We start from the raw sequence: 18,555 nt of genomic DNA on the forward strand, positions 1-18,555 counted from the left end.
AATGGCTCAGTGTCCAGATGGAGATCGGTGACAATTGGTGCTCCTCAGGGGTCCGTATTAGGACCAGTACTGTTTAATATCTTCATCAATGACATAGACAGTGGGATCAAGTGCACCCCAGCAAGTTTGTGGATGATGCCAAGCTGAGTGGTGTGGTTGACACACATGAGGGATGGCATGTCATCCAAAGGGACCTGGATAAGCTCGAGAAGTGCGCCTGTGTGAACCTCATGAGCTTCAACAAGGCCAAGTGCAGGGCCCTGCACCTGGGTTGGGGCAACCCCCAGTATCAATACAGGCTGGGGGATGAAGGGATTGAGAGTCACCGTGCCGAGAAAGACTTGGGGGTACTGGTGGATGAAAAGCTGTACATGAGCTGACACTGGGCGTTTGCAGCCCAGGCAGCCAACCATATCCTGGGCTGCATCAAAGGAAGCGTGGCCAGCATGTTGAAGGAAGTGATTCTACCACTCTGCTCTGGTGAGACCCTACCTGGAGTGCTGCATCCTGCTCTGGAGTCCATGGCACAGGAAAGACATGGACCTGTTGGAGCAGGTCCAGAGGAGGGCCACGAAAAGGATCAGAGGGCTGGAGCACCTCTCTTGTGAGGACAGGCTGAGAGAGTTTGGGTTGTTCAGACTGGAAAAGAAAAGGCTCTGGGGAGACCTTATTGTGGTCTTTCAGTACTTAAAGAGGGCTATGGGAAAGATGGGGACAAACTTTTTATCAGGGCCTGTTGTGATAGGACAAGGGGTAATGGCTTTAAACTAAAAGAGGGAAGATTTAGACTAGATATAAGAAGGAAACTTTTACGCTGAGGATGGTGAAACCCTGGCACAGGTTGCCCAGAGAGGTGGTAGATGCCCCATCCTTGAAAACATTCAAGGTCAGGTTGGACGGGGCTCTGAGCAGCCTGATCTAATTGCAGATGTCCCTGCTCATTGCAGGAGTGTTGGACTAGATGATCTTTAAAGGTCCTTTTCAACCCAAACTTTCTATGATCCTATGATTTTATTGAGAAATTGGCCTATCTGTAGTACTTGATAGTCTGCAATACACATATATAATGAATTACAAAATTCGGAAAAGGACACTATAAATTGAGTAACCTTTTCTCTCTATGCTTTCTGTTAGCTTTAGAGAACACCATCATGCAGATGGAAATTTACCCTACTTTGTTTTTCATATCTATTCTTGAAAACACCTTCTAAAAAAACAAATCAGAAGAATCTAAACAGCCTGCAGACATGTCATAATCCTTTAAAAAAATCTGGAGCCTGGCCATCGAAGGAATTTATATGTTCTTCCTGTGGAGGGGTTTAAAAGTAAAATATTGACGTTTGTTGCAACATTGAGGGAGTGCTTAGTGGCACAGGTGAAATAACTAGGAAGACTTCAGCATAGATGTGACTACTGGGTATGCATAAACATTCTCGTATCATTTTAAAGATCTCTTTCCCAAGTTCACTTCTCTCCCAGTTGGGACAGTTGCCACAAAATATTACAGGCATTGCAAGTTCTGCTCATTAGCTATAAAGTATGAAAGATTTCCCCAGATGGTTGAAGAGTATTACAGCTTTTTCTTCCTTTCCTGTTCTCCTCCATGTTGCAAACTTCAAATGACTTAAAATACAGTGGGTGACGTGAAATGGATTATTTGGTCCTTGCAAATGTGTTTGCACATAGAAAGCATTTTTAAGATCTTGCATAATGGTATTAAACAGTTGAAGTCACAGATATAGGCTAGTGACCTTGCCAAATTGTAAATTTACTAACTTCTGTTGGGATTGGTTATAATGACATTAAAATTGTGTTATGAACTTGTATCTTTTTATGTTTTAACCTCTAAACTTTGACAGAAGATAAAGCAAATAATTTAGTAGATTATGTAGAACTAAAAGTGATGTTTTTTTTCCATTTAAGGTCAGTGTGATAAGAAACCTGAACACAGACAGCATTCTAGAATCAAAATCGGAGCCAAAATACGTATCTGTAATAAGCTTTGTGCCAGGCCAGTCAGCATCGCCAGTGAATAATGATGAAGTAACCTCACTGGAGGTGGAGCCACAAGAAGAAGCTGTTAGTTGTGAGAATTCCAGTGAAGGAGCGTCTTCTGTTCCTCTCCCAGAGGCACCAGCCAAAGCAGAAGAGGTGTCTGTGCAGGAAAGCACAGAAGAGGTGTCTTCTGATGATGAACAGAATCGCAAAGTAAAGGACAGTTATTTCATTTCTGACCACAGCCAAATGGATATATGCATTAATTCTTCAGGTCCAGAGGTTTCTGACACAGAAATACAACAAACAGTCATTCCAAGCAGCAGCCTCAAGTTTTCTGGCTATGACAAGCCTCATGTTCCATTAGATATGTTGATAGATGTTGGTGAAGAACAGCCTGTGATTGCTTACAGACCAACTGACTAACAAGGATAGCTGAAGTGTTTAAGCAGAACTCAGGAAGAACGGCATTACTGAAGACTTTGGAAAGCCTGGGTTATATTATGAACATCTACAAGTTGTACTTGTTCTGATCCAACCAGAGTAACCAGTACACAACTTAGTACAGTGGGATCCTGAAATGGGACTGAAAGTAGTGCTGAGAACAGCATAAAAAGTGGGGGGAAATTTCATAATAACTACTTTTAGACGTGTTTGTGTATATGACATAAATCACAATTTCCTATTTGAAATAGCCCTCTGCTTTTTTAACAGTAGTCTATGGAGAACAGACTTCATGAAGGAGTTTAAAACAGCAGCTATGTCATTATTCCCTTCTATGTCAAATCTTTTTCAAAATTAATTTGATGAACATTATGCTTACGAAGTCCTTCACTTGGTTACAGTAGAGACGTGCAAGAAATATTTGAGAGTTTTTGCCTTTATTGGAGGTGTTCTCCTGCTTGGTTTTTTTTCCTTCTTTAAGAGTATTTTTGTATTAAATGAAATGCTACTATTTCTTTCAGGTAAGAATATGCCTATAACCTTTTCCTGTATATCTTAAGAATTTGGTTTCATGGCCAAAACACGGTTATTTATAGTCTTCTCTGCAACTAGAAGTATGTACTTACTTTATACATTTCAGTGAGTATGTGATAGACTTTTTCCTTTGTAACATAAGTCTTGTGACTAAAGAAGCTGTTTCTAAAAGTGCTGTTATTTGTGTATAGCTGCATACATTTGGATCACCTGGATACATTGTGTAACCATGTCACATTCTGGATAATTCCTGTATTAGCATGCTGGCTGATCATCATTGGAAGAAAAGTGTATATTGGGTGGTTGCACAAATTCTTCAGAAAATGTTTTCAAAATTCAAAAGCCTGTTTTCCTCCAGAGCATTTTTATGCTAATTCTTAGAACGGTGTGATTTTTTTATTTTTTTTTAATAGAACTACACATGTTATCTCCCTCTAAAAATACATCTCAAGACAATAGAAAAGTAGTGTGGTAAGTTGTGGTTCGGAACTTACTGTCACCTGACAGGCCTCTGAATTTTGTAGCATGAGATTGTAGTTTTGAAAACCAAAGGGTAAGGATTTTATTTTTTTTATATTTAAAAACTTCTGAGTCTAGTGCCTGCAATCCAGTTATTTCCCTTTAGCCAAGTCTTCATCGGTATTTCCTGTTTGTGGGAAATGCTTACAATAATTCTTAATGAAGCTTAGTTCAGGGAAAAAAAGTATGTTTTACAGACACAAGGTGGTGCATTTATACAAAATTGTGTCTTTGTTTTAAAAGACATTTTTTGTAGGATTATCAGAAATGTTTGCATGTTATAGAAGGTGATTTAAAGGAAAAGCAATATCATAGTACTTCTGTCCTTACATTTCTCAGTGGCATGAGTATTCCTAAGATAAAGTTTGTTTATACAGCAGTTTCTGGACTGCTTCCATTCCTGCAGATATCAGACATTAACCACAGCGGTACATACTCAATTGCCAATGATTTAAACACAATAGCTATTTTTCTATTCTCTACTCATGGGAAGATAACAGATCTGTTAGCAGGGTTTTGATAACTTTAGGAAAAGCCAAATCAAACAGGTGAATTTTGTAGTTATGGTGTCCTAGCCCAACTAGAAGGATTTCAGTATGCATTAGCTGGCTTTGATTCAAGTCTGCATTATGTTCAAATGTAGGGAGACCCCCTGGTAACTTCTTCAATGTCACGTTCTGGGTTGAGTTCCTAGAAGGCAATGCTGGTGACTAACTGCTTAGCATCCACTGGTGTGTAGATATCAGCTTTGCAGAAGTGCAGAAAATAACTCTCTTGGCGGGGGGGTAGTTACATAGCATGGAAAGACACTGTTACTCTGTAAGCTGAAAATCAGGCGCAGGAGTCTGAGTGCTTTGTGCTATACAGCATACCTAGATATAGATATATATGTGCACACAACTGACCTCTTCTTGTAACTATTGCGGAGTTAAATGTGTTAGGGTTTTTTTTTGTGAAAAATTCAGAAGTGTAATTACAAAAGCTACTGAATTATCACCCTCCTTGCAGGTATGTCCTCTGTGCGCTGTGTACTTAACAAGTATCCAGTACCATGGGGATAGTTTAGGTGTTTAAATTGGTCAGGCCAACTTGCAGGTTTTATAACTGTGAAGTAAAGAAGTTTAAAGGTGTGCAAAGCACCAGTTTCTCTTAGTAGCTGTGACTAGCTGAAAACATGAGACCACATTGAGACAAGAATGTGTTCCCTGGGTCATTAAGCTCTGTTTTCCCCAGTCTTGATTCTAGCAGTTGCTAGTGGTGGTGTTAGGAGAGAGCCTAAAAACGGCAAGTTCATGATGACATTTCTGCTAGGATACAGTTCAGCAGCCTGCAGTGTGAGGACTTCTTGGGACAGGGAACGTGGAAATGCCTTACCAGCTACGGCTAATTAGCCTTGCTTTTGCACTACTCTAATACCAAATATCTGAGCCACGTGGTTGGGGAGGTGTCAGGTAGTATTTATCCATGCATTTTCACTTAACTATTAAATTAGTTTAAATTAATAAATTTTTATTCTTGTGATGAAGAAGTAGTTTGTTCAAGCTTCTGGATATTCATGCGTAGCACCTTGACACAGGATATCAGTGCCTAACATTTACATGTTCAACATCATTTCATATTCGTGCCTTTTACAGATGTATCAGGTATCCAATATGACATACACAGAAGGTTTCACTACTTCGAGCTGTTTCAGGTGACTTTACTTTGTCACCACCACTCACATTCCTCCCTTCCTGTCTCCTAAAAGGTGATTTGGGAGATGATGGAATACGAGACTCCAAAACATTGTATCCTGTGTATGAGAAATTGCATCACAAAACTTTTCTGACAACTTTTCTAAGTTCTTTAGTTCTTGATTTTGGATGGACATTGTAACTTTTTATTATCAGATCAGCAATTAAGAATGAAGTTTTGTGGTAATACTGCACGCTGGCACAGAAGCATCGGATGTTCTGCTTTTATGTTTTTTCCACATAAATCAATAATGTAGTTTAAAAAACTAACTCTTGTCAAATCTACTGCCATCTGTTGAAATAAGACATCTTGTAGCGTCCTAGTTGCTTAGAACAGATGTGCGTATTTGTATGTAGTCCTTCACTAGTTAAGATTGCAGGAAGAGAAACTTGCATGAGAAGAGCTGTTTTTCTCGAGGCTAGAAATAACCAGTTGCTCTGAAGTGGTGCCATGTAAACAGTTTAGTATTAATAAAGAAGAGTTGTTGTACTTGATTCAATTAATAGTTTCAGCATGTCTAAAAACAAACAACCCCACAAAACAACAAACACAAAGCAACTTTCATCTTATAAAATAAGTGAGCTGCATAGATTTCTTTAGTGTGGTTTTAAAAAAACCAGTCCTTTAACTATGAAGCCCTTGGTTATTAATACAATTTCTATATTCTCCAAATGGATGTGATCATTGGGCTAGGTTGGACCTCCAGGGGTCTACGGTTCATCTTCTCCCCAGAACTGCATCACTCCTCCTGCGTGTTTGACTAAAGACTCCACAACCCCATCAGGCAATTTATTCTAAGAGTTCTTTACCCCTAGAAAGTATTTTATAATGCGAGTCCTCCTGGCTTTAGAAACGTAATTATCCATAATGGGCCTGCTGAACATACTTTGGTTCTTGTCTGAAATTTGTAACTAAATGACTTGTAAATACTGTAAATTCTAAATGTTTTTACGTTGAATTAAAAAAAATCTCAAAGACAAAAGTGTGTGCTCACCTTTTTCTTCTTATTTGGTGGCAAAGAAGTCTTACGTTCTACCGTGCAGCCACAGGTTAAAAGAAGAAATGCAGTAGACGCAGAGCAAATGATGATCAGGCAGACCAGGCGGTGCTGCCCGCCAGGTCGTTGTGTGTTCTGCAGAGTTAATCCTCCAGTTGCCAAATATTTGCAACACGTGTGCTTTTTCCTGTGCTGACACCTCTTGAGGAGCACAGCCTCTGAAAGGTTGCTTATGCAAATTATGCTCCTTCAAAAATACCCTTCCACAAAGAGTACGTGGGATCCTTTCAGATTGAAAATACAGAGTGAAAAGAAAAAATCTAATACACGGTGTTTTCATTCTAGGTGTGACTGTTCTCTGTTACGTTTTGGGGTTTTGAGTGTTTTGGGGTGGGTTTGTTTGGTTTTTTTAAGTTAATAATCGTTGATTGTAGGAAGGCTGGAGGATGTGCGGTCCCATCCCAGAAGGTAGGAACCGTTGTGTGCTTTTTGCGACCACATTCATTAGAGCTGAGGCCTGTGACAACAACAGCCACAATTGCAACCTGCTGCAAATGTGGTTAAAAGTGAAATAAATTTGAACAGGTAAGGGCAGGCTGCAAAAGCTTGCCTGAATGGCTAGAGGGCGGTGTCAGCACCTTTGCCGTTCCTCAGTCCCACCTTCCACCTGGGTTCGTCCCAGGAATCCGGCTGGCCTTATATCAGGCATTAGTACAGTACCTGTTCCTCACGCACACACCCCCCCAGTCTGAATAGAAACTGGAACTTTCTGTGGATTTGGGTCACTAATTACTGAGCGATTTTATCGACTGCTTCAGGGTATGCAGCAAAACCAGCAATTTTATTTGAGAGGTGCCAAATTTAATTTCCTGTAAGAAAATATGCAACAAAGCTTTTTGGCAAGTAAGTATCGCAGGGTGATCTAAATTTTCTGGTTAAATGGTGACATTGCAGTAAGCTTGAAACTCGCACATTTGAGAAGTGTGAAAACCAGCTGCGCTGAGCGTGGAGGAGTCTGTCCTGAAAAGCTCAGCGCGCCAAGTCCTGAATGCCAGGAGATTGTATCCACACAAGATCTGAGATGTTGTACTTAAAAAAAAAAAGGACAAACAAACAACAAAAACTTGTAAAATGACAGTATGTTTACAAATTCAGTAGTAATTTGGAGATGGCGGTGGTGAAGATTGTTGTCAGAAGAGAGTCCTATTCTAGAGTTCCCACTCCTTGGGTAATAGATGGTACTGAGAATTCGAAAGACAACGACAGAACCGGAAAGTGTGATGCTTACAAACTTCTACTTGCAGAAGAGGTGAGTGAAAGGCAGTTTCGTTTTCTTTTTTCTTTTCTTCTTTTTCTTTTTTTCATTTTCTTTTTTTCTTTTCTTCTTTTTCTTTTTTTCCCTTGGCCAGGAAAAGCTCTGGAGCTTGCACCTTTCCCAGTTTTATTGCCCAAAGCAGCTACCCAGAACCATTCTCTCCTCCTGCAGCAGCCCGAGCCTTGATGACAGCCGCGGAAGCAGGCATCCCAGTTCCTTCCGCCTCTTCCCACAGCCTCTCGCCCTTCTCGTGCTACCTCCTGATGAGTCAGCCCGGGGCTGTCTGTGGTCTGCACAGGCCCGCCGTGATCAGGCACGCAGACTTCCAGCCACCGCCTACAAAAAAATGAACGCGTAGGTCGTCGCCCTCCCCACGCGGGTAATATTTCAGGCGTTGCCTCCGCTGCTTCTGGTGGCGGAGAGAGCGAGCGTCGGCACTTTGCTTTGAGCCTTCCTTTCTTTACTTTAGTAGGTGGACCAAGAAAGCATGAGCAATGTTTGGGTTTTGTACCTTTCCAGGCTTATCTGGGGTTTCTGCTGGCTAAGTGGTCACCTGGCACCTTTCCTATGCCATTAAGAATTACCTAAGCAAAACCAACAAATTACGGAGTATTTATTCCACGTGTCTCTGAGCTGGTGGGTTTTTGTCTGTAGATGGTTTGGTGAGGGACCCGCAACCTAAAGAAAAACGTGTCTTTTCTCAAGCTGAAACAAGCTACAGCACTCCTTAGGGATAGAAAAAAAAATAATCATATGTCTCTGCAAATTAGAAAAACTGACAATTTTAAAGAAACTTGTCATTTAAATAAAAGGCTTTGAGCTAATTTGGGGGTTGTTGTTACCTACAGTTCCCAATGAACATTAGTGTTGGTTACTAAATTTCTGGTGCAACTCAAGTGTCTTGCACATCGTTAAATGAATATTGTATGTGCAAATAATGACTTTCGACACAGCGAGCCTTCAGCAGATCATCTTTTTTACATTCAGATGTCTCACTGTCAAGGTGCAGCTACAGCATCAGGAATTTCAAACCATAATCTTTAAAATGTTGACCCAAGCCCTATAACAGTGAGAGCTGAACAGTTTGTACCTGTGGGCGGGCAGCAGTGAAGGCACGCACTGCGCAGTGAAAGTCAGCCTGGCTTCCTCCGAAACTTCTCTGTAAGAACCAGTGTGATGCAATGCCTCTTCCCTGAAGGGCAGGGAAAAAAAATATCCAAAAAGTCCCTCCTGCCTTACTGTGGGGTTTTTCTTCTTTTTTCTTTCTTCTTTTTTTTTTTTTTTTTTTTTTTTTTTTGGTGTGTGCGTGTGTAGTGATTCATTTTCCCAGTCCCTGCTGAGCAGGTGAATGGTCATCCAGCCACACGTGACATGCCAGAAGAGGCTGAGAGAGCTGGGGCCCTCCAGCTGGGAGAGGAGATGGCCAGGGAGGGGATCTAATGGCAGTTGCCAACCATATAAACATTCGCAAGAAAAGGCAGACTTTTCTCTGAGGCTTCCAATGAAAAGACAAAAAAGCAGCTGTCAGAAGTCGCAGCGGGGGAATCCCACTTAGATATATGGGAGGAAAACTCACACTGGAAATGGTTAAGCGTGGGATAACACTGCCATTAGCCCTGCTGCGAGCATTAGGCTGGACTGCACGGCATCCAGAGCCCCTTCCAAGACAGGTTCTTCTGTGAGTCCATGCTGGTTGCTTAGAAGGGGAAGAGACTGAAAACTACAGCTCCAATTGAGAATGGTCTTTGGGTCCAGAATAATCTGAACCACTCTTCTGTTATTGTCAGTTTGTGTGAAATGAGAGAGGCTTGTCTGGCCTCCGCCAGGTACTAGAACTATTCTCTGTGTGCTTCGGGAGTTTCTCCCCTTCCTTCATCTTGCCACACCCTCATCCAGGTGTTTAAGCAAAACCCAACCCCACATCCACTGCAAATATCAGATGCTCGCATCCGAAAAGCCAAAGGGGGTGCTGCAGGACCCTTCTTCTCCTCTTATGAATGGGAAACGACTCCTTCAAGGGAAAAAGAAAGAAAAAAACGAAACCAATGAGGTGGTTCTATCGGATTGGATGAGTCAAGCCGCTGCCAGCAAGAATGTACTTGACTTTTACCTCTGTGTAGCAATATTCAGTCCTTAAGAGAAAGAAATTTGTTCACCCAGCATTCAGACAGGTTTTTATTCTGGGAAGAGAAGAAGTTCTCATGCCCACGGTTCTATGTTGTTTCACAGCAACAGCAGCACTACAGTTTTACAAAGGTTTGGATCAAAAAGACACTTCAGTGGAAGCTAGGATGAATTAGTAGTGTAACTACTTATGTGGACTCTGCTGGGGAAAGTGACACATTTTTGTTTTCCATTTCTTCATAAAATACTGTTCAGGGTATTCTTAAACAATAATGTTTTTTAAAAGTTCTCATTCACATTTTAAATAGCATTGCAGTGCACGTCATCCTGTAGTGCTCCTCAATTGTTTACTTTTTAAAATGTACTACACATCTATTCTATGAGACTCAAGACGTGTCTGTATGTGTGTGTCTGTATATGTGTGTGTGCAGCTGGTACTTGTTTGACTGTTTTTATCACAGAAATCACTGAAGAGGCACGACTGAAGTTGATGAGTAGCACAACGTTACGGATGCTAATCGTCTGGGGATTACCAGCAGCCGTTTCGGTACTCACAAAAAATGGGGTGAAGAGTTACGGATTACTTCAGACCGCCAAGCCCAGTCGCAGATAAAGCGCTATCCGAGTGCAGCGCGCAGGAAACCCCAAGTTTTTCTGCGGAATAAGCGTTCCTTTCCCTGTTTCACCACACGGCAGAGAGCCTTTTTTGAGCGAAACCCACTGGCGCCGGGCGGGCTGGCTCTCGGCTCTGCCTTGGTAGGAGGAACCGCCATCACAAGCCATTTTGGCAAAGCTCCACGCTTCAGCTCCTGGCAATGGGCTGTAACGCGGGGTATGGGAAGGTGTGTTGGTACAATTCAAGTAAGCAAATACACAACCTGTGACAAGTGTGATTAAACTTTGATGACAATTCAGGCCGGTGATTGCTTTAGAAAAGTTCCCCCTTCCCGCACTTGAGCTTTTATAATATGATGAAATACTAATTGCATTTGGTGTGGGGAACTACTTAAAGGTCATTGGATGTTGAAAATGTGTTTGGGAAATGGATAGATAAAAAATTCCCAGACAATAACAGCAGGGTGGCCTTTCTGCCTTCTGCCTCCATTCTGTTTTTTTTTTCTTTTCTGCATTTCTTCTCAGTTCTTTAATTCCCGTGATTGGGTTAACCAGATAGTTATTCAAAGCTGTGCATCTAGAGTTTTCATACATCTGCTGCAGATTCGGTGCTTTGCTAATGAGGTAGAGCTCATCAGCTGAACTGAGGGTCTGAGCCCATGAACATGACTGAGGCCAGCTTCTTGATTACAAGTTGTCTGATCTGCCAAGTATAACCAAAGGCCTTTAAACAAAAAAAACCTTAATTTGAACCGGAGCCTGAACTTTTTTGACCTAACAGGTGTTTTGCTTACACCTTTTCCCAAAGCAAAGATGATTATCGGGCAAATCTTTGTTTCTGCAGACAGGCAGTCTTCACACCAAGTATTTTTTCAGTGGGCGACATGACGCAGCGCTGCGTCATACAGAATTCGGCTTTTCTATTCTTGCTTGTCGAGGTGGGCTTGCAAAAGGAGAAGACATCCTGACTTTTGCCCAGGAGTGCACGTGGATGTCAGCGCCAGGGAGCTTTCGGGGTGGTGGAAGAGCAAGGGGCAAGGCTGGGAGGAGGAGCAGCAGACTCCCAGCCGCCTCCAGCGGCACCACGTTTGCTGCCAGCAACTGACTTGGCTGAGCTTTCCATATGTCCCAGGAGCATGAAACCTGGCTCCCACCAGGCAGGCACACACACGGCATTAAAGCATTCACAAACACAAGGCGAGATCCCTTCCGCCGGGGAGCCCCGGCATCCCCAGCCCTGTGGTCAGGCTGGCAGGATGCTTGCAGGGATGCGTGTATCCCAAAAGGCAGGATTTGGAGGACAAATGGCAATATTTGTGCAGGCAGCCTTGCGGCACACCCGCACCGGTCGGGACGTATGACTCCTGGCAGTCTGAAAGTCCAACGCAGAGTGGCACTTTGTCCCAATGGGCTGGGCTCACCTCCCCGGTGCCTGCCCAGAGGCCGCCAGTGCCACGGCTGCCCTGCGGCATCCCAGCATCTCTTTCTCCAGCAGCCGGCGCGCTGTGGATGCGCTGCCCCGGAGCACGGCCGGCGGCGGTGTCACGGCCCCTCGTTCCTCCGATGCTACAGGCCTAGATGACGCCCCGCCGCAAACATCCCTGCAAACTCCCTCTGCTCGCGTTCGACCCAAAGACAGGCCACCAAAACAGATGACATGCCACGGGTAGGTCTTTTACGTGTTTGCAGAAAATTTTCTTGTGTTCTTCAGCTGTGAGTGATTAGTGAGATGAAAAACAAACAAACAAATAAATAAATAACTTACTTAGCATGGCAAGCAACAGCTTGTGTGACAAATTTATGGGATAAAGCAATATTGCCAGACATCACTTGGGAATAAAAGCCTAAAAAAAAAAGGACCTTTTTTCACACTGGTTTGCTTCATAATTAGTTCCAAACTTCAGAGTGACCACAGCTGCCAAGAACAATTGCTTATGTTTAATTTAGAGTAACTCATATGTCTTTCAGATAAATTAAACCAAAGCCAAACCGGGGATTTTGGAAACCGCTGAAAATAAGGGGAACTCTGGAGTGTTTAATAATTACTTCCTCATAAGACATGCCCAAGAGGAAGAGAGATGCTCTTCAGTCATGGAGCTGCTCTCGTAAGCATGAGGGGGATCACGCTTTCCTCCCTCTGCTTACTGGTGCACCTGCTTCAGGATGAGACAGCCAGTAAGTAAAGACTTTCTGCTCTTTCTTTTCCTATGGGGGGAGGGGGCGCTGGGGCTGTTTTGAGTCTCTGGATGAGTCAAGAAATCTCTGAATCTTTTGGTGGGTTTCAAAAGTCCTGTCGTTTCCAAATTAGTCTGTAATCTTGTCTTTGAAGTTTCTGAAATGCAGCTAAAAGAAGCATGCTGCCCATTAAATTTATTCATAGCTGTGTTATCAGTTTCAGTTCAACTAATACAAGTCTTACCTGATTCTGTGATAAGCCAGGGGTAAAGCTGCAGTAATAGTGAGTCACCTGGGTCACAAAACTCAGAAAATTGTTAGGATTTGAATGCTTCAGAGAGGTTGTTAACTGATTCTGTCATCTGTAACCACTGCAGTTTGAAAACAGATTATCTTGAAAATTGTCAGGCAGCTTTATCCAGAAGTTCCGATTGGAAAAGGAGGGAATCTCGGGTTATATTTTATTAGGCAAGAGCTGATAAACACGGTTGTGGCAACTGTTAAAACAGCTATAATCCCTGCAGGTTAAAGTTGAGATGTGGAGGAAAGAGCACTCAAGTTTAAATACTGATGTGGCTGCTTACTGCAGGCTCTGTGAACTGATCCGAAGGGATTGTTTTCTGGGATGTCCATCAGGCATCTTTCACCACAGTAAACTCACTAAGGAAAAATGAAAGAAAAAAAAACAAACAACAAAACAAAACCCAAAACCAAACCACATAAAAGTGTTCCTTTCATAATACTAAGCGTGTTTGTTCTGTAACTACTAGATCTGGGAAGTTTTGAACATGAGATCCAGAAAATTTAATTTCCCTGCAGTCTGCTAGTCATAAAAACAAATGAGCTGTAGCAATACCGCCCCCCCTCCCCCTCCCTCCCGATTTAAGTACAGAGGAGCATGTCTGTGACAAACACGTTATGTTATCAGTCCTTATTATTTGCAGCGATTTTAGTTTTGGAAAACCCAGACCTGCAAGCTTCGATTAAGCCACAGAAGGTAGAGTTCCGTTCGTTAAACTTCAACAGCACTTTGCATTGGCAGCCTGGGAGAGCCAGAGAGGCGAGAGACACGGTTTACTTTGTGCAGTATAAAGTGTAAGTACCGGGGGAACTCCAGGCTCCCGCTGGGCTGGGGCCCATCCCTGCATGTGAAAGGGATTTCTCGGCTGACAGGGGATGTTGTCACCACGTCTGGGCAACTGCCACGTCCTGCTCGGCTGCCAGCTCTGGGTTGTTTCTGCACTTCTCAATAGCCCATAAGGGGCAGCTGAGGCAGCCGGAGGCAGGCAGGGAACAAGCACCTCCAGCAAGACCTTCTGCACCCTCACTGCACCGTAGAGTTGCACAAAAATGTAGTTTGCCGGGGACTTCTGGAGGCCACCGGGTCCAACCGCCTGCCTGAAGCAGGTCTAGCTAGGTCAGGTGCTTCTGCAATAGGGCATTGAAGGTGATTCAGTGGCCCACTTTGCCCACAGCAGTGCTGCAGGGTGCTTCACGCAGCAAGCTTGAGGCAGCGCTAGGGGCTGGTCCTCGGAGGAGGTATGCTCCTGTCCCTGGTGAGCACCTGAAATCACCTTTAGGAAATTATTTGGTGGAAAACAGAGTTCTGCCCATCATTAAATGCGCTGGCTAAGCCAAAGCCTCTCCTGAGGGGCAAGTGTGCAGCGGCTTCCTACAGGGCTGGTGACCCATGTTTCTTTCACTTTGGGTTTCTTTCAGAAAAGACAGAAACCCGTAGCTCCCAAACGCCCATGAAATCAATCTTCCCCACCATCAAGTTGAAGAAGACAGTTAATTTCCATGGCAAAACGCCTGTCAGTACCGCTGAGTTAAAAAGGAAGGTTAAAAATCTGTAGAGAACCGGTTGGCGATAGCCAAAGCTTACATCCTTCCTCCTCTTTCTCCATAGGTATGGGCAGAGCACATGGCAAAACAAAGATGACTGCTGGGGGATTCGAAACCACGTCTGTGACCTAACAAATGAGACCTCTGACATTCAAGAGCCTTATTATGGCAGAGTGAAAGCCGCGTCAGCTGGCGTCTATTCCGACTGGAGCCTCAGCTGCAGATTCACTCCCTGGCGAGAAAGTAGGTACAAACATATGGGTCTGTCTGAGAAAGAAATTGGATTTTCTGTGGTGTGGAATACATCATTTTCGCTCACAATTTGCAAACATGAGTAATCCTTTTCTAGCTACAAAGCTGTACCAAAAGAAGTTGCGAGTCAATAGCTCTCATGCAAAGGGTTGTGATAAAATACTTTTCCCCACACTTGGTTGCCAACCAATTATGGATAAGTAGCCGCTTATCTCTTTAGAGGATCAGAAATGATCGGCTCCCTTTAAGGACCCCAAAGCATGGAACTATAAAAATTATTTTCAGCCGGTTTTGGTGCTGCTGGAAGGACTGGGCACAAGGTGGAAAAGAAGGAAACATCCTCTGCTTGAGGGGAACAGGGAGAAGAGAACTGAGAGCCGTGTGGCCACCAATCTTCTCACATTTATGTGTTTTCCTGACTGCAATGTAATTAGATGGGACATAAGCAAAACTTTTAGTTAGTAGAGTCATTATAATGCCATAGTATGTCAGAAATTGTAGGACTGTCAAAACACTGAACGGTACCAGTGTACCTACCAGCAAATTCCCCGTAAATTAACCAGTTTTCCCTCACCGGTCAATGCAAAATTGAATTGTGAGCGTCAGTGCAGGTCACTTCACAGCCCTGAGGTGCAAACTACCTTGAGCCTCTTGTACAGAAGAAACCAGAAGCTTTGACATAAAGCAGCACCTTGCAGCAGCAGCAGCAGCCCGTCTTGCCCTGTGCCACCTCATCCTCCTGAAGAGACACACGGGGCAGCTGCTGCCTAGTTTGGACCCATAGCTGGGTTTAACCAAGCGGACTGCAAAAAATTTTGAAAGTAAGGATTGAAGCTGCATCCTTGACGTGACTGAAAAGGGTTCAAATAGCTGTTTTATGCAGTCCAAGCACACAGATAAACACGGGAAAAGAAAAGAAAATCAGGGCAAAGAATCCAAAGCATTTTGCTTGACCAGCCTGCAGTCAGCAACGTGCAGCTCTGAGAGATATCGAAGAGTTTGGCTCAAAAATAGATTTACAAACATGGGGAACGGCACTCCCAAAATGTCCCGAGCAATAACCACCAAGAAGTAAGGATTTACAAAGTGGCACTTCAACAGTAAATACAGCATAATATAATGTTAGTAACAAGAACAATAAATCATTGAAAGAATTCAAACTGTGGTCTGTGAAACATTATTAACAAACTGTGATTTTTTTCATGGCTTTGATGTTTTTCCTTAGCTATGATAGGACCTCCGACGGTAACTGTGGTTCATAACGACACATCCATAATACTAAAGCTCCAGGCTCCACGTTCTCCTTATAAAAGGAAGAGAGGCAGCAAGATACCAATGACAAATTATTATGATCTGCTATATCAAGTCTTCATAATTAACAACTTGCTAGACGAGGTAAGTGCATATTCAAGTATAAATCCTTTACTATTGAAAAGCCAGGAAAGTATGGGCACATCATTCTTGTTTTACAGTTGAAATAGTCTTCTGGGATTGTGGTGGCATCGACGACTGCGTAAGTATTTGAAAACAAAGTAGGCTTGTTTTTCAGGAATTGAATTTGATTGAATCAAGTTGCAATTCCTGCCCTTATTCTTTCCCATCAACTTAGTATTTTATACTCTAAGGCCTAGATTAAAAAAAAAAAACAAACCAGACTGGGACAGGAGCGGAATTTCAGGGGGAATTTTCTTTAAAAATCATAAATAAATTATTAATGTTATTGACTTCGTGCAAGTCCACGTGCTGCTCTGTGTCCTCCAGCCTTATCAAACTTGAGTCACAGCCACACTTGCTAGGGCAATGTGCTTGACTGGCTGTTTTTACTCCATTCTGAAGCAACACAGAGTCCTGGTGTACGAAGGAAAAGACAAGGTTATTAAAATAGAAGATTTGAGGCCTGGGGTCAGCTACTGCATTGTGGCTAAAACGTATGTGCCGATGCTGGACCGCAGCAGCGCCTACAGCAGCAGGCAATGCACCGTGCTGCAGTGACAGGGCTGGCACCTCCCCAACAGGTAAGTCACCAGCTCAAACTGGAGATGACTCTGGAAGTCAAGAGCTATCCCCTCACCAAAGGCAGATACTCTCCAAAAGGAGAAAAAAAAAAGGTGTGGCATAAAACCAGCCATCCCATACGACAATATTAGCCAGAGGTCTTACATCATCTCAGCTAGTTTCACACCAGCTGAGAATGATACAGCCAAGGAGATTAGAGGAAGAGTATGGATAATTATTTACATGCTGGCATGGTCCTCAGAAACACCTCCCTCTTCCCTTTCTTTAAACAGTTATACATAGTATTGCTTTCAGCAGTTTTTATTGCTGTCAAGAAATAATTAACTAGGCAGATGAGCGACCTCCAACTTTACTAACATGCAATTCTGCTGCAAGCTCTGCAGTTCTGTTCAGGGATTTATCTGATGTATTGAATTCAAATGGGCCTGTCCTCTTTTCATGGCCGTTATTCAGGTGTAATGTGAAATCAGTTATCAAATTTCGTGGGTTTCCATAGGCCAAAATGCAAGAGTTACCTCAATTACCTGGTCTGAAAAATCTGTTTTGTTTACTTACGTCAATCACTAGCCGATCTTCACATATCATATGCCTAGCAGAGAGATTTACTATCGATCCTGCCTTGCAGGTGCCAAGGCACGGAGTGTTTAAAGACCTAAGCCAAAGCTGACTTCAGTGTCGTTAGCCTTAGCAAGCTCAGATTTAGGTCCTTTCTAGGGGTAACGGGAAAACTGGAAAAGCATCAAAGTTTGAACTTGTGCTTCTGTTCTTAGCTTGGTGCTCTAACTGTAAAAGATTTTCTTTCTTCTGCTTCATAATATGATGCGTTGGTCTCTCTTGAGAATTGGTCAGTGGGTTTAGGCTAAGGATTGAGATGGTTTCTTGGTGATTTTCCTGCATTTTTGCTTGCTTTCCCAGTACTGTAAAAAGCTGGAAGCTCAGGTTAGAGCTAGACTGCTGAACAACCTGCAGAGGTACAGGAGGGATGCAGGCAAATGGCATGAGTTGCATTTTCAGCTAAATTGAATACCGTCTGCCTTAAACGTGCACTCTGGTGGCAATTCTCTTTCTCTTCCCAGTTACAGGAATAGTGGTGGAAGATGCCTCCCATCACAGATTCAGCTGTAAATCGACATATGTGGTTTACACCTGGAATGCATACTTGGATGCTTTTTAAATGAAACTTTGCTGCATTCAATTATCAGATTCATCATAATCATTTTAGGCTACGAAGGCCAAGGATACTTTGTATGTCCTATATTACAATTTAAAATGGTATATATTTGCATTTAGAAAGCAAATAGTCATGTACTGTAATACAAAAGAAAGCAAAAAGCTCTTGTGAAAATACCCTTATGATTGTTTCTAGGGGACTTCTATTTTAAGCCTTGGAATTAAAATATAATTTATAAAATAGGTGTTTCAGATATTTTATTTCTTCTACAACAAAGGTTGCAACAGAAGATGAAAAAAGCATCCTCTCTTTAAAATAAGAACTGTATAGCGTGCATACTCCACACTCCCAATGCCTTCATAGTGCCCTCAACATAACGTTTCTGATAGTGAAACCAGTATATGATTAGGCAGGAGCTCGTTTAAACTGAAACGGAAAAGATGCTGGCTTTCAGTCAATGACAGACAGTTAAATGGAAAAGATCTCTATTTCAACCATTTCACAGTAAATGACTAATGGATGCTGGCCATCCCCTGGGGTTTCTAATGATTTTACTCCTACAAGTCTTCATCTCATCAGTGAAAAGATTTCCCGGGCAAGGTCTGAGTATATATACACTAAGGCACCCCGAAATGGAGAGGTAGAGTGGCTTTTCTACATCTGCAAGTTCTGTAACTAATCAGAATCTTAATACTTAACTGCATTCTGTTATTGCATATTAAACAAGAGGAGGTAAGAGTGGGCCAGACACAGGAGGGCAAAGAAAGCCCTGCGGAAAATGGAGCTCCCTGCTACATGATCACTATCCACTTTTCCCTT

General features: G+C 42.8%; 2 protein-coding genes across 4 annotated transcripts in view; both read left to right on the forward strand.

Moving 5' to 3' along the window:
- The window catches only part of IFNGR1 (interferon gamma receptor 1), a 30,392-nt gene extending 24,184 nt beyond the window's left edge, over positions 1–6,208 (forward strand). The window contains exon 8 of one of the 2 annotated variants that reach the window (XR_008465348.1): positions 1,924–1,999. Coding sequence is in view for 1 of the 2 variants with exons in the window: in XM_054194897.1 (XP_054050872.1) it covers positions 1,924–2,421 (498 nt within the window). In the remaining variant the exon portion in view is untranslated. Of the gene's footprint in view, positions 1–1,923 lie in introns of both variants that reach the window. The other variant, XM_054194897.1, reaches the window with a different exon arrangement.
- Positions 6,209–9,856: 3,648 nt separating this feature from the next.
- IL22RA2 (interleukin 22 receptor subunit alpha 2) lies at positions 9,857–18,100 on the forward strand. 2 transcript variants are annotated; one of them, XM_054197375.1, is made up of 7 exons: positions 9,857–11,943; positions 12,246–12,452; positions 13,397–13,547; positions 14,362–14,540; positions 15,775–15,944; positions 16,386–16,564; positions 17,642–18,100. In XM_054197375.1, exons 2-6 carry the CDS (start codon positions 12,356–12,358, stop codon positions 16,539–16,541), a joined length of 753 nt encoding a protein of 250 aa, XP_054053350.1. In that variant the 5' UTR covers positions 9,857–11,943; positions 12,246–12,355; the 3' UTR covers positions 16,542–16,564; positions 17,642–18,100. The 2 variants fall into 2 exon arrangements, with proteins under 2 accessions (XP_054053350.1, XP_054053351.1); XM_054197376.1 differs by lacking the exon at positions 9,857–11,943 and having other exon boundaries at positions 11,995–12,452.
- The last annotated feature ends 455 nt before the right edge of the window (positions 18,101–18,555 follow it).

This window comes from Rissa tridactyla, chromosome 3 (assembly GCF_028500815.1).
Source record: "Rissa tridactyla isolate bRisTri1 chromosome 3, bRisTri1.patW.cur.20221130, whole genome shotgun sequence".
Lineage (NCBI taxonomy): Eukaryota > Metazoa > Chordata > Aves > Charadriiformes > Laridae > Rissa > Rissa tridactyla.

Coding starts and splice junctions, on each gene's coding strand:
- IL22RA2 (XM_054197375.1), top strand. CDS start 12,356: ATGCTCTTCAGTCATGGAGCTGCTCTCGTAAGCATGAGGGGGATCACG. Junction 12,453..13,396: donor GCTTCAGGATGAGACAGCCA/GTAAGTAAAGAC, acceptor TATTATTTGCAG/CGATTTTAGTTTTGGAAAAC. Junction 13,548..14,361: donor TACTTTGTGCAGTATAAAGT/GTAAGTACCGGG, acceptor CTTTCTCCATAG/GTATGGGCAGAGCACATGGC.